This window comes from Mus caroli, unplaced genomic scaffold (assembly GCF_978045245.1).
Source record: "Mus caroli unplaced genomic scaffold, Mus_caroli_1 scaffold_4, whole genome shotgun sequence".
In the NCBI taxonomy this organism is placed as follows: Eukaryota; Metazoa; Chordata; class Mammalia; order Rodentia; family Muridae; genus Mus; species Mus caroli.
In genome coordinates, this window is record NW_028227259.1 from 40,583,524 (window position 1) to 40,597,654 (window position 14,131).

General features: G+C 49.1%; 1 protein-coding gene across 4 annotated transcripts in view; it reads left to right on the forward strand.

The window, feature by feature from the left end:
• The window catches only part of Stx18 (syntaxin 18), a 93,503-nt gene extending 79,418 nt beyond the window's left edge, over positions 1–14,085 (forward strand). For all 4 annotated transcript variants that reach the window (XM_085836653.1, XM_085836654.1, XM_021162409.3 and 1 more), the window contains 5 exons: positions 2,816–2,904; positions 8,518–8,576; positions 9,639–9,708; positions 12,468–12,548; positions 13,523–14,085. In XM_085836653.1, the coding sequence (XP_085692779.1) occupies positions 2,816–2,904; positions 8,518–8,576; positions 9,639–9,708; positions 12,468–12,548; positions 13,523–13,618 (395 nt within the window). In that variant the 3' untranslated portion in view covers positions 13,619–14,085. The remainder of the gene's footprint in view (positions 1–2,815; positions 2,905–8,517; positions 8,577–9,638; positions 9,709–12,467; positions 12,549–13,522) is intronic.
• Positions 14,086–14,131: the final 46 nt, after the last annotated feature.

Below are 14,131 nucleotides of genomic sequence, written 5' to 3' on the forward strand. Positions count from 1 at the left end.
CCAACACCACATCCTTCCTCTCTGTGTGTCTTTAGAAAACAAACAGGCAAACAAACAAACAAACAAACCAAAGTTGATTTTTAAAAGTTAAGAAAACACACAATCAAATGCAAAATCCCTAAAACCAGAGTGAATGGCAGTTTCTTAAGAACATCTGTGAATGACAAATAAGCATCCTAAAGGACCTAGCATCACCAGTGACCAGGGCCCTCAGAGGGGCCAGTGTGGGAAAGGCAACATGCATGGCGCTGGGGAGGCAGTGGGGAGGCATCCTCATGAAGTTCGCAGCTGAATCCAAGTTTGCCTTTGGAGCTCAGCATGGTAGGACTCCAATGGGCATTCCAGAGCTGGAGTGGACCATGGTATGGCTGATATCCAAACAGCTCTGACACTGCTGAGAGGTGGCATGGAAGCTGGCAGGCTGGACAGTAATCTCTTGCCACAACCCAGACACAAGACCCCTGCCACTGGGCCCCACCCCCACCCCCATGGAGACGAGTGTTCCTGTCACATTTTGGACTCTGCGGTCATTTGGGTGTGTGGGATGGGAGCTTGGTAAAACTTATAGCCTTGAGGCTGAAGAGCTGGTGGAAGGCATTGCTGCCTGAGGTGAGTGTAGCTCCATGTACACTCTGACAGTAAGGTGGGGGAAGGGAGTCCACATACCTAAATGTGTTGGGCCTTTGGGGCCTGCCTGCTGGGTGTTCAGGTGGAAACAGGGTATTGAGGGGTGAGCAGGGAGACTTAGAACTAGGAGCTCGGGGGATCTTGGGAAATAGGCATTGTGGTGCCCTAGCCTGGGTGCACTTCTGAAGGAAGTGGAGAGAAGGGGAGAAGCAGGCCAGACAGGCCAGGGAAAGACCTGCACCCAGCTTTCATGTGCTGTCTGTTTCCTGGCTATGTTCTTCTTTGTATCTCAGGCTTGATCCTGACAGGGAAAATTCTCCCCTACAGCCAGCTCTCCTTCACATGGCTGTGTCTGCCCTTTACAGCGTGCCAGTAGAAAGTGTTTCTTCCTGTGTGTGGACATCTGCTAAGTGTGCTGCGAGTGACAGTTTTCAAGCCTGACCTGTGGGGATGTGTCTTTTACTTAGCCTTTCAGTATTTATTTCCTTTTGAAACCTGAGGTGTCACCCACATGAGCATGTTCTGATACCAAAAAAAGGTGGTATGGATCTAGGCAAGGGATGGTCTACTGTCTGTCATACTCCCTCTGCCACTTGGCACTTGTCATTTAGTCAGCAAGTTCACACTTCTGCTCCTGGTTGGCCTACCTCCTCCAGCATTAAGGCCTTTTCCTTAAACCTTCTGCCTGGCAAGGCTGCATTCTTCGTGTCTGTGGTAAATTGTTTTCCCACCTGGGTTTCTGGGTATTCAGATGTGTTTCTCTAGTGAGTCATGGTTCCTGCCCCTGAGGAGCTCGATGTTGCCTGGGAAGATAGGGTTCCAGCTCCTAGACGAAAGTAGCATCCTGGGAAAAACAGAAGTGGGGACAGAGTTCAGCAGAGTGTCCTGGGGGCCTCAGGAAGAGGTAGCCCTGAGCAACGTAGTCAGCACCTAAGAAAGAAGCTTAGACAGTCATAGGCAGAAGAAATAGAACAAGGAGAACACTGAAGGGCAGAGTGATGGAAGCCCTTGTGGGTGTAGTCACTGAGCCCTTGAGTGATGGAGGCCCACGTGGATGTAGTCACTGAGCCCTTGGGGTTAGTGAGGAGCACAAGTTATAAGAAATCAGGTTGCAGAGGCTGGCTGCAGCAAAACTACAGAAGGCCTGGGATGCAGGTAGGGCATCAGGATCTGACTGGTTGGCTCAGTATGCTGTGAGCACTGTGTTTTAGGCGAGTCCTGAGGCCCAGATCAGAAGGGCTTCAGGTGACACACAGTCGAAGCACCTGGAGAGCACAGAACTCCTCCATGCTGATGTAGCTAATTCATGCTTAGATCTATTGTTAGAGGGCTTTATGTTTGTATTCAAAGGAGAAGGGAAGAGAAATCTGAAATGAGGACCATACTGAAGCCAAGTAGGGGACTGACGTCACAGGGGTGTGAGTGTGATGGGTTCACACCCAGAGTGTTGCTCAGAACAGTGCCACTCTGCCTGAGCATGCTCTGTGATCTCGATGTTTTCTCTTGTCTGTAGCTCCGGCTCACCTGCACTGAGGTATAGGTCACTGTTGATAAAGATGTGTTTCTAATAGTAGCCATAACTTTGATGCAGACTGGGCCTAGTCTACCTCCTCTCCACTCTGCTGTGCTGAGTGTGCTGGGTTTCCCAGCCAAAACCCCTTGAACTCTGACCACCGCGCAGGGCTAAGCTTAATAGGAAATTGATTAGGGCTAAGGAAAAGAAAAGGATGCAGCATTTGCCTTTGAGACCCTAGCAAAACAATGATGGAGCCCAGGGACACGACTACACACAGAAACCTAGAATCCCCTTTAGGATCCGGCTTGTAATAGCCCCCACTGAGCAGCCTTTACCTTCCCCCAGACAGACAGCCCTCCTTGATCATGCTGGGCAGCAGTTCTTTCAAGGCACCTGTGCTATTGAAGAGGCATTGTGTGCTTGTCTTGTCACGAACAGAAGGTTTTCTAGATTAAAATGTTCATGTTATTAGTCTATGGCTATCCTAGAAAAAGACTTAGTAGTACATGGATGGGTCATGGAGTTAGCACACTAGCTAACTCTCCAGTTTGGACCACACTGCACAACTCTACTCCTTTTGATGCCTTCATATGCCTGCTTCTTAAGCTGCCTGTTCTGACTAAATAGCTGGCTTCCTATTTTTGTCCACTTTACTGTTTCCTTTCTTAACAGAAAAGCCTTTGGCTGAATCACAGCCCGAACTGGGAACCTGGGGCGATGGCAAGGGTGAAGATGAGCTGTCTCCAGAAGAGATACAGATGGTAATCCTAACTGCTTCCCTTTAACTGCCTGTCCTAAGACTTTGAGTAAGTGGGAGGTTGTGCAAATTTTCCTAATTTGATACTGAGCTTTAAAAGTATAAACACATTTTAGATACACTTACCCACTTAATATCCTACTTCCTGTTAGGCTTTTCATGATGTCAGTTCACGGTAGCATAATTTCAACAGAAGTTAGCTTGGATGGTCTTGCTAAGCGTCTTCACCAGCAGGATGCTAGGCATCCATTTTAAATGTGTCTCTTATGTTTGCAAAGATGGTGCATATACTCAGTTGAGTCTCTGGAGTCATAGAAATGGAAAGAAACATGGTGATGACTGAAGGGTGACAGGAACAACCATCAGGACAATGATGACCTCCTGGTGACCTGTCCCTTGTGCTAAGTGTCTTATTTGTCTTTTCTGAGTGGTTTCAGGGGACAAAGTTTTGGTGATAGCTTCCCAAACGGCAGCCTCCTGGCTGTGCAGCATTGACGATGAGCCATTTAGGGCTCATCTCCCTGGATCTTCTTCAGGCTTGCAGTATTTGTCATCTCCTCCTGTCCTTGGCAAAGAGCAGCAATGGCCTTGCCAGCAAGCCCCTGCTGATAAGAGTGGAGCTGGGTTCCCAGTCTCTGGAGACAAGAGGATCTGTGGTGAACAGAAGCCCTCCTGTCTAATAAGAATGGGCTCTGGCCTTGGCCTAGCCTTCTGCCTTTCAGAAAGCTGTTTGTGCCACTGGCTATTTCCCTGGAAAGGGCTTTTCTCCCCACTCCTGTCTGACTCCTATCATGTCTCCAGTGTGACCTCTTGTATTCTGTACCCTCTACTATGCTAGGACCATGTGAGCAGAATCGTTGCTCACCAGGTCAGTGATTGCGGATGGCTGCTAAGTAGGTCAGTGACTGATGAGTGTAGCGTAAATGCTTGAGGTTCTTGTCAATGGTATGGAAGGCCTGTTCACATGCCTGCTTCCTCAGAGTTAGCTGTCCAGCCCAGGTGACAGGCTCAGAGTCTCTTACTTAACTTCCTTTTTCACCTTGCTTGAAACAAACGGCTGAAACAGAAAGCAATTAGCACAAACAGGTGAAAACATTTGGGAAGCTTAAGGAGCTGCTACCTTAAGGCCAAGGAAAGGGCTCTGGACTCAGCCCACCGCAGCCCACATCTGCCTTCATCTGGAACCTCTGTGTACTCTTACAGCTCTCAAGGGGAATAAGGATGCCGCCTAGGGCTGATGATGGAGAGCTATCCCCTGAAGGACAGATGTGAGAGGACCAGAGACTTGGGAGATTTCTGACTGGGGCAGTCAGGAAAAGGGCAAGCATGGATCTGGGAATTGGGGCACAGGGAGCAGGAGTTGATAATTCCATTTTAGACATCTTGGAAGTACTGTGAACATGACAGAAGATGTAGACTGCCATAGGACATCCTCCTAGAAACACTGTAGACAGGGAGGAGACAGGGCCATGAGTGATACCTGGAAATGCTACATTAGAGGCAGAAAATAACAAATGGGTTTCAATACAGCTGGATTGTATGCTCTCTGACAACTAATAATGAATGACAGGAGTGTGCTAAAATCATGCTATTTGTCACCACTGGCACTGTGAAAGGTAGGCCTAAGGAAGCAGACAGCAAGGTGTCTGCCATCCCATGGCATAGTCCTTCTAAGATGGAGGAGAACCAGAGCTGGGGCACCGGGCAGTCAGCTGTGAGTCCTCCTCTCACTACTTGTCCATGTAACTTGGGAAGCAAATGAGCCTCGGTGGGCATCAAGCTCATCTGAATGGATGCCCTGCAGAACTATAGAGAGTCGTGATTGAGAGCCACTCTGCCACACAGCCTGCCACACAGCTGAAGACAAGTATCAGGAGAGTTTCTCTCCCAAGTCTGTGGTGTCATCTTTCATGTCCTGCTGTCCCAACCAGACCATTCACCAAAAGGCTGCTGGTGTAGCCTGCAGGGTTGGTGCCATATAACCAGTGTCTGCAGTGCTTCCTGGTTTTTGTTCTGTTGCTGCGGGTGGATGGGACAGAAGGATGTCTCAAACTTTTTATAACAGTCTACTTAATGTTCACCTAATGACGTTCTTGTTGGGGAGTAATTGCTGAAAGTCGTATTGTAAAATCTGACTAGCCCAATTCAAAGGCCCAATCCTAAAAATGGTAGACAGGAATACTATATTATTGGTTTTATGATGAAAGTAGTTTAGCAAATTGTGGTCATAATTCATAATGAGTGTTGGAACTTTCCCTTAGGATGAAATTAAGCCCTATACTGGCAATTTAGTTCATTCTTTTAAACAAAGAAGTTGTTTCTAGGTGGTGCAGAATGGCTACGGGATGTTGTTTGCATGTGCAGTCGCTGTCCAGGTGTAAGTCATGGTACAGGTGGATGCGGCCTTAAGTCGGCAGAGGTTTATGGCAGGCTCAGTGAAGCTCAGTTGTTTCCTAATGTCAGACGTTAAGATTGCTGTCCTTTAGAACCCACATTTCTCTTACATGCCCCATTCATTTTACTCAAGCAGAGTCACCTTTATTTATTGTTGTGTTCATTGAGGTAACTTTGAAGACACTACTATGGCCTTTCTTAAACCTGTATACAGTGAGTCTATAGCAGGTGTCCCCAGAGCTCATGGCACCCAGGCAGCCAGCTGGCACACTTTCATCCTGAGGCCCAGCACAATTCATATATCAAGAACTTAGGTGTTGGGAGCGTCTGAGTCCTCACTTTTCTTCTCTGGACAACTTGAGATGGGAACACTTCATCCTGCCTTATTTTTTACTGAAAGGCCTTGACAATAGTGTCTTTCTTTGTAAAACTTAGCAAAGAGGGGTAAATTGAAAACAGGATTTCTATAGAAAGATATTACTAACGGACTTGTGTCTTTTAAACCAGACTAGAAGCCCTTCACAGAGGGAAAGTCTAGTTGACCACCAAGAGGCAGATAGTAAAGGGAGCTATTGCTTAGCATACTGTGCTTGCACCATGGCTGTCTTGAGTACTTCCACTTGGGTTATGTTACTTAGCCTCATCCAGGAGGGAGTATTGCAGCCCCCACTGTGTGGTGAGCCATAGACACCTACCTGTTCAGGGACACCTGAATCTCAAGTTGTATCTCTGGGCATATAGACATCCTGCTGTGGTGTTGATGACAGAGACTAAGGCTTTGGTTCAGCCCTGTGCCTGGCCTGGCCAAGTCCCTACTTATGTGAGGAGGCAACATGGCTGCACAGTCAGACTGACCCTAGAAGGAACAGCCTGTACATATTCCAGAGCCTGACAGAGTGAGACAGCAATGGGCCACAGCTGCTCCATTGAATCTGAGGTGAAAGGGACCTCCACGCATCTCCCAACTCACATTAACAACCTGTCTGGAATCTGCCTCCCAGAGAGTACTCAAGGAGACAACATACGTGTCTTAACGACCTCAGTGCCTAAGTCCTACTCTTCCCAAAGGCAGAAGGACAGAAGGATTGGATTACTCACCTACCCAAAGACATACAGATTCAAAGGTGAAGGGGATGGGATTTCAACTGCAACTTCATACCTCAGGGTCAAGGAAGGACAAGGTTCACAGCTGTCCACAAAGAAACTGGTGGCCATCAAAAGGTTGCCGACAGCCGGGCGTGGTGGCTCACGCCTTTAATCCCAGCACTCGGGAGGCAGAGGCAGGTGGATTTCTGAGTTCGAGGGCAGCCAGGGCTATACAGAGAAACCCTGTCTTGAAAAACCAAAAAAGAAAAAAAAAGAAAAAGAAAGATTGCCGACCAACTAGGACCACCTAACCATTTTCATGAGCTCTCACACCTGGCTTCCATACCATGAGGTATGTGGCCACCATGGCAACCCCTGCTACCCAAACTTCGGGGCAGGTTTGCCAGTGAGTGTCCATCAGAAAACACAGGCATTTACATTACAGTTCTTAACAGTAGCAGCATTTGTTATGAAGTAGCACCCCTTACCACATGGGATGGCGTGTGGCATCAGTCCCTTGAAAGGCTGGGTATTTCTGAGATGGCATACAGAACTCCTGGGGTCAGGGAAGCCTGTGCCTTTGCCTGACTGCTGGAGCCACTGTGATACTTTCCGAAGTGTCAGCTGCTAGGGCTTAGAAAGGCCCCACAGCCCTGGATCTCATGCCTGGGCTGGAGGAAACCAGAGGTCTTTGTTTCCAGGCAGCATTCCAGTAGTAAGTCACCTAGACTGATAGTTAATCGTGTGTAAGAACAGTTTCAAAGCATCTAAAGACAAGATTTAAAAGGGCAGATCCATATTTTATCATTAGGGGAAAAAGAAAGAAAGAAAGGAAATGCTTCGCTGGAAAACAAACTTGAGCATACCTGAGGGGGTTGATGCATGTAAATCAGCACCTACAACTGAAGTAATTACACCTGCTCAAGGAATACTGGCCTCCTAAGTCACTGCTGAGCAGACAGTTAACAGCTGATGCCTTCAGACTCAAAGTGAAGGTTTTATTCTCTTACCTGGTCTCTGTGATGCCTAATGAAAACAGCCACTAGCAATACTGTCTCCACAGTATGCAAGGCAGCCTGCTATGACTCAAGTGGTGCTGGGAACCACCCCATCCTCCTCCTCCTCCCATTTTCTGATCTGATGAGTCTAGGGTAGAATGAAGCCTCAGTTCTGATGGCCGGGCAGCAGGGTTTGTGCAGGGCTTAAGGACTAAAGATGGCTCTGCCTCTCGAGAGAAGCTGATCCCTGAACAAGTTAAGAAATATCACAGTGAAGCTGCATGCAGGGAAGATCCAGAGAAAGTGCCTCCATCTGCTCTGTGGCCAAGCCTTAACATGGCACCTGTGCTGGAGGCCCCAGCCAGTCAGAAGAGATGGGGGGATGTGGCATACACCTGTGTCCTGTGGAAGTGGCTGAGGCTGCCATCAGAGGTGAACATTGGTTGGATCACAGATGATAATATGTACCTGAGGCCTCTTCTGCTGGGCCAGGTAGAGTCAACAGGGAAGCAGTGCACTGTTGTCATAGGCAGTGGGGTACTGAGCCCAACATGAGGAGCCATGTATTACCTGAGTTCTTTTCAGAGCGTTCTGCTCAGGATCTAGACTTTACTCCACAGAAGGAAAATTAGGACACGCCAGTATGAAGCAGGTGTGGAGCTTACTCTAAAAGGGCAGTGGTGCTACCTCTAGGCAGTGGGCAGCCCTGGTGCTGCCACACAAAGCCCTGGGAGGTCAAAGGTCTGTCCCTGTCACAGACCAAGGAGCCTGCCAGCCTCTGCCCCTCAGTCTCCCCACACCAAGTTCTCTGTCTAAAATGCTGCACCTGGAGATAGGTGGCAGCCGTGGAATCAAAGCGGAGTGTGTGTCTGAAGCTGCAGAGGCAGCTTCCTCTGCTCAGCCGTTAGTCTGAGTGTCAGCTGCTCCTGAGTTCAGACCCAGGAGGACTCTGAAGTCAAAGTAGCACAGTTAGTCTTTGGACTGGCAAGCATTTTCCTCCCTGAGTATGGTATTTTTCAGACAATCTGCTGGCAATACCCTGTGCTGGCCAAGAAAGTGGGTGGCAGGTCAAAGGTTCCTTGTTCCCCCTTTCTTGAGTCCCATCTGATATCATTCTGAGTGTGCGTGCTTCTTTGCAGTTTGAACAAGAAAATCAGCGACTCATTGGTGAAATGAACAGCTTGTTTGACGAAGTGAGGTATGTATGTAGCTAGTAGCTTGATGACAGCTTTCCCAGATACAGGGGGCTCTTTCCACTTGCTTTGGCATCCAGGCACCCACGTGTAACAGGGCAGGGCCCGCTGAGCCTGTGGGAGGAAACTGGCTGCTACAGTAAGCTTGTGGGTGCTGCAGCATCCAAAAAGCACACACTAAAGACAGTCTGCCCCAAATGCAGAACCATAGCACTAGCACAGGGCTGCTTGGGTGGAGTGGCTGTAAATGCAGTGGGGGCCTTGTGAAGGTACTTGTCCCAGGAGTCCTGCTTCCAGGTGACCAGGCTCACACCCACTTGCCAGTGAACTGCAAGCACCCGTGTTCCACAGGAGTGTGGCAGTGCTGTGGAAGCAATAGCTGAGTCTTTGCAGGACCCCATTCCATTCAGAGTGTGGCCCCTCCCAGCCTGGGACTTATTCAGGGTAGGGGTACTCCCTGGGACAGCCCCAGGGTTTTGTCCCAGAGGTGGCTCTCTCGGGCCTCTTCTGCCCATCCACTTACTGTTCTTCTCCATGCCCTGGTACTGCTCCTTCCATGTCTCCTGTCTGCCCTTCTCATATTTTCTAGAGGGAATCCCAGCTCCTCTCACCACTCACACCTTTCTCCTGCCCCTGACTCAGCTGTGCTGGAGTAGGGAAGGTCAGTCTGAGCCAGCTTCCACTCTCAGCCCCTCAGCCCCAGCCTGCCCCATGGTGGAAAGTGTTTCAGGTTGGGCAAGCACGTAATTGCTAAACCAGACGGGGTGATCACAGACTGAACTGCAGCATTGTCTTGCCATAGGGAGCTGGCTTGAGAGAGAAATAATACTTTTTTTTTTAAAGATGGGCTTTCAAAGTGACCATGCCTTTGCTTCTCCAGCATGTATCACAAGGTAACGAGGCTACGCAGAGGACTTACCGTGCCTGCCCAGCTCCTCCTCCTGTCAGGCATGGCTGCCCTTCCTCTTTTGCCATCACTTTAATGTTTCCTTCAGAAAATTGTACCATTCGTCTTAGATTACCAGGAACTAACAGCTAACATGTCACCTGTCCATTCTTTTCTGAAGGCAAATCGAAGGGAAAGTCGTTGAAATTTCCAGACTCCAAGAGATATTCACCGAAAAGGTTTTGCAACAGGTAAAAGGATCCAGAGGCCCAGCAGTTTTGAGTTAGGACTGACAGAGAGCTTGGAGCCCTCTTCCAGAAACCTCTGAGTGCTGCAGACTAGACAGCACCATGTTCTGTTAGCTAGTCACATCACTCAGAGCACCCTGACCTCGCTTCCAGTCAGCCCACAGCAACCCTCTGGGGCACAGCTGAGGAGCAGAGTGGCCCCTGTGAGCTAGAGCATCCAGTGGTACTAGGAAGGTGCAGCCCTCCATGCCATCCCCCACCCCCACCTGTAGAAAGGGAGGGGACCACGGGGCTGCTGTTGTGTTCACAGGTGAGCACAGAAGCGCTCTGCCCGGTGCCGAGTGGAGAGCTGCTTTTCAACCCACTGTGCTCCAGAAATTAGGGACAGCCTCTCAGCCAGCCCCTGCTGCTCCTGGAGCCCAGCTGAGAGGGGGAAGATTGCTCCCCGGTGAGCTTAGGACTAAAACATACTTTTCTCTCCGGGATGTTGGCTCACTCACAGCTGCCTGAACCTCACAGCGGAGTTGAGTCAGCATGGATGAGGTAGAAGCTAAGAACATTTGGGAGTACACGGTCATAAGAATAAGATTCACAGGTATCTTTTTTAAAAGAAAAAAAAAAGATTTATTTATTTATATGGGTACACTGTAGCTGACTTCAGAAACACCAGAAGAGGGCACCAGATCCCATTACAGATGGTTGTGAGCCACCATGTGGTTGCTGGGAATTGAACTCAGGACCTCTGGAAGAACAGTCAGTGCTCTTAACTGCCAAGCCATTTCTCCAGCCCTGTTCATAAGTATCTTAAAGATCTACCCAAGCCACATGTGTGTGAAGGCCATGAACCCTGGAGACAGGCTTTGTGCAGACCCTTGGCCTAATGGCCATGTCAGCTGCATGACAGAGGAAGCCATCAAAGCAAGCTTCTGGCACCGCAGCTCACTTTGGGGAGAGTCGCCTTGTCTAAAGCATAAAGCTTTCAGGGTGACCAGGTTGCACTGTGGATACTCCACCCTGTGCACTGTGGCCAGTACTTCTCCTCAGCCCCATTATCTGAAGTACAGCTAGTGCTCCAGGCCTCTCTCTCTCTCAGAGCCAGCAAGTAGTACCACTGACCTATCTGGCCCATGGCAGGCCTTTCAGTGGGACTCTGACCAAGCCAGGTAGTGCCCTGCTGTAGTAACACCACATATGCCACCATGAATATGTTCTCTACATGGTAATCCAGTGACATACCCTGGCTAGCCATACAGCAAAGGGAATCACAGTCTTTTAGGCTCCAGGACTCAGCCTTCTACCAAGGGACATCAGCTGGCACTGCAGTGACTGCCCAAGAGGCCTAAGCAAAAAGCCCCCCTGAGAAAGAAGAGAGCTGCCCTATGGGAAGTATAGTAGGTTATGAGGATGGTGTCCCTCTGGAGTCCACCATGGGCCCCTTGAACTGTGAGGCCTTGAGAACCACGCTTATGTCAGTGCTGCGGGCTGTTTATGGCAAACTCCTCAGCTCCTGCTCTGATGATCTCTGCAGTGTGTCACTACCCACATGCCCTGGGCCATGTGCCATGTGCACTCCAGTGATGTCTCCACTGGGAACTGAATGACTGAAGCCTGCCTTCCATTCTATAGCATTATACCAGGAAGGGCTCCCTAAATGTGGGCACATTAGAGCATGCTCCCCTTTCCTTCCACCCCCACCCCCACAGGAAGACTAAAAACAGTACCACGTGGCTGGTATGGTAGGGTCTCCAATAGCATTGTCTCATGAATGGAGACCAGCACCCTTTACTTCCAAGTTCTCAGCATTTACACAGGGCATTTGTGGCCAGCAATTCATGTCTTGTTCTAACTCTTACCCATTTAGCAATGTGTTAAAAACATGCTGCTTGAACTTTATATGCCCCAGTACAGGGGAATGCCAGGGCCAAGAATTGGGAGTGGGTGGGTAGGGGAGCAGGGCGGAGGGAGGGTATAGGGAACTTTCGGGATCGCATTTGAAATGTATATAAAGAAAATATCTAATAAAAAATAAATTAAAAAAAAACATGCTGCTTGTATGGCTAATGTATTTCAAAGCCTACAACATCATGAAGCTGGCTTCTAGACCTTATAAAGAATAAACAATGCTGGAGAAGAGGCCAGTATCAGCAGTTCATATTTGTCCTTGTCACTTGGTGAGTGACACAGGAGAGATAGGAGATAGTGTGAGCTGTACAACCTGATAAGAGCCTTATCCTAGTCCTGCCACTCAAACAGTATGTGACCCTCTGTAAGCTAGTAGACATCTCTGAGCCATAAATTTCCCTCTTTTTGTGTTGGGTGAGGCCCACCTCTCTGGTGACGATCCACAGGCTGTGTGGGTGCAGCCTCTAGACCTTGGAGCCTAAAAGACTGTGATTCCCTTTGCTGTATGGCTAGCCAGGGTATGTCACTGGATTACCATGTAGAGAACATATTCATGGTGGCATATGTGGTGTTACTACAGCAGGGCACTACCTGACTTGGTCAGAGTCCCACTGAAAGGCCTGCCATGGGCCAGATATGTCAGTGGTACTACTTGCTGGCTCTGAGAGAGGCCTGGAGCACTAGCTGTACTTCAGATAATGGGGCTGAGGAGAAGTACTGGCCACAGTGCACAGGGTAGAGTATCCACACTGAGCCTGGTCACCCTGAAAGCTTTATGCTTCAGACAAGTACTTGTAGAAGAATGTCTTCTTGGTGGAGAAAAGAATGCCTGTCTTCCCTGATATTCTTCTCTTCCACAGGAAACTGAGATCGACAGCATTCACCAGTTAGTCGTGGGGGCAACTGAAAATATTAAGGAAGGCAACGAAGACATCCGAGAGGTAGGTACCTGGTGCTTTCTAGTCTGATGTGGCCCAGCACTGCACCCCAGCAGCCTGAATCCCATTAGTGAGGTTGTCCAAGAGTACTGTGTAGTGTTTAGGGTCTACCTTGCAGCTGTAGCCATGGGTTTACAGTCAGGGCCAGCCTCAGAGCATGTGTTCATAATACCTGCTGATTCTCAAGAGAAAGTAGCTTCCATCCCTGCAAGGACAGTGGGTGGGAGAGCACCCAGGTAGGGTCAGGATAATCTGACACCAAGGATGAGTCCACAGAGAGGAGGAACCCAGGAACTAACTGTGTAAGGCACCTAGCCTTATGAGCCAGCTGTCTCTAAATCCCAGACCTCCTAGTTTTCCCTTGTGTCACCATAGACAGGCATCACTGGAACACCCAAGCCCTGGTTCAAATGGGATTGGTCCCTGGGGAATTGAGTCCTGGGAGGTTAGGCTTTGCCCAACAGAAGAGGTTAAAAGACAGAGCAAGCAAAATGGCTCAGTGGATAAAGGTGCTTGTTGCCAGGCAAGACAATCTGATTTTAATTTCTGAAGTTTACAGGGTAGAAGCAGAGAATTAACTCTACATTTTCCTCTGACCCTATCCCACATACACGGTGGCATGCATTCCCACCTACCCACCATTGAGATAAATGTAATTTTTAAAGTGTCTTGGGAGGCAGAGGCAGGCGGATTTCTGAGTTTGAGGCTAGCCTGGTCTACAGAGTGAGTTCCAGGACAGCCAAGGCTACACAGAGAAACCCTGTCTCGGAAAACCAAAAAAAGAAAAGGAAAGGAAAGAAAAAAAAAGGAAAAAAAAAAAAAAGAAATGCAAGGGCTTTGCTCTCTGTCAGTGTCCATGCACAGTGGCTTTTGTGCCTATCTAATGAGAGCATAGGATTCATAGAGGTGTGCTCGGGGCACCTAGGGCTTCTAAACCCAGTCCAGGCTGGTGCTAACGCCTGTGCTCCTCCTGCCAGGCCATCAAAAACAATGCAGGTTTCCGAGTGTGGATCCTCTTCTTCCTCGTCATGTGTTCCTTTTCCTTGCTCTTCCTCGACTGGTATGACAGCTAGCCCACCAGGACCTTGCCAGCACCTGTGCCTGCACCACTGCCTTGGACGCACCACGTGCCAGCATGTGTCTCATCTGCTGTGGAGCTGTGTAAGGTCCAAGGGCTGGGAAAACACCGCCCCCAAGCCAACCTTTGGAACCTCTCAGGACCTGGAAATACATGGATTGCAAGTGCCCTTCAGGGTGGAAAATAAAAGGCCATCAGAAGCAGCACCTTTAGGACAGGCCACAAGCATGGTGGGGACTGAGCAGAGCAAGGAGATGGCAGGCCTCCTATCCCCATTACGGGCTCAGGGCCCATCTCCTGCCCTTCCCACACCAGTAGCTTCAGGGGAGAACATGCCTAATGTTGCTAAAGTCATCAGTTCTTATTTCCTTGTGGCATCTAATGTGTGCTGATACGTGGCCATTTTGTCATAGACAATAATTCACATCTGCCTTGTCGAGCTAATAAACGCAATTACAGCCACTTATTGCAGTCAGTGAGTCTCCACTGAGCCCCTCTGGCCACCACC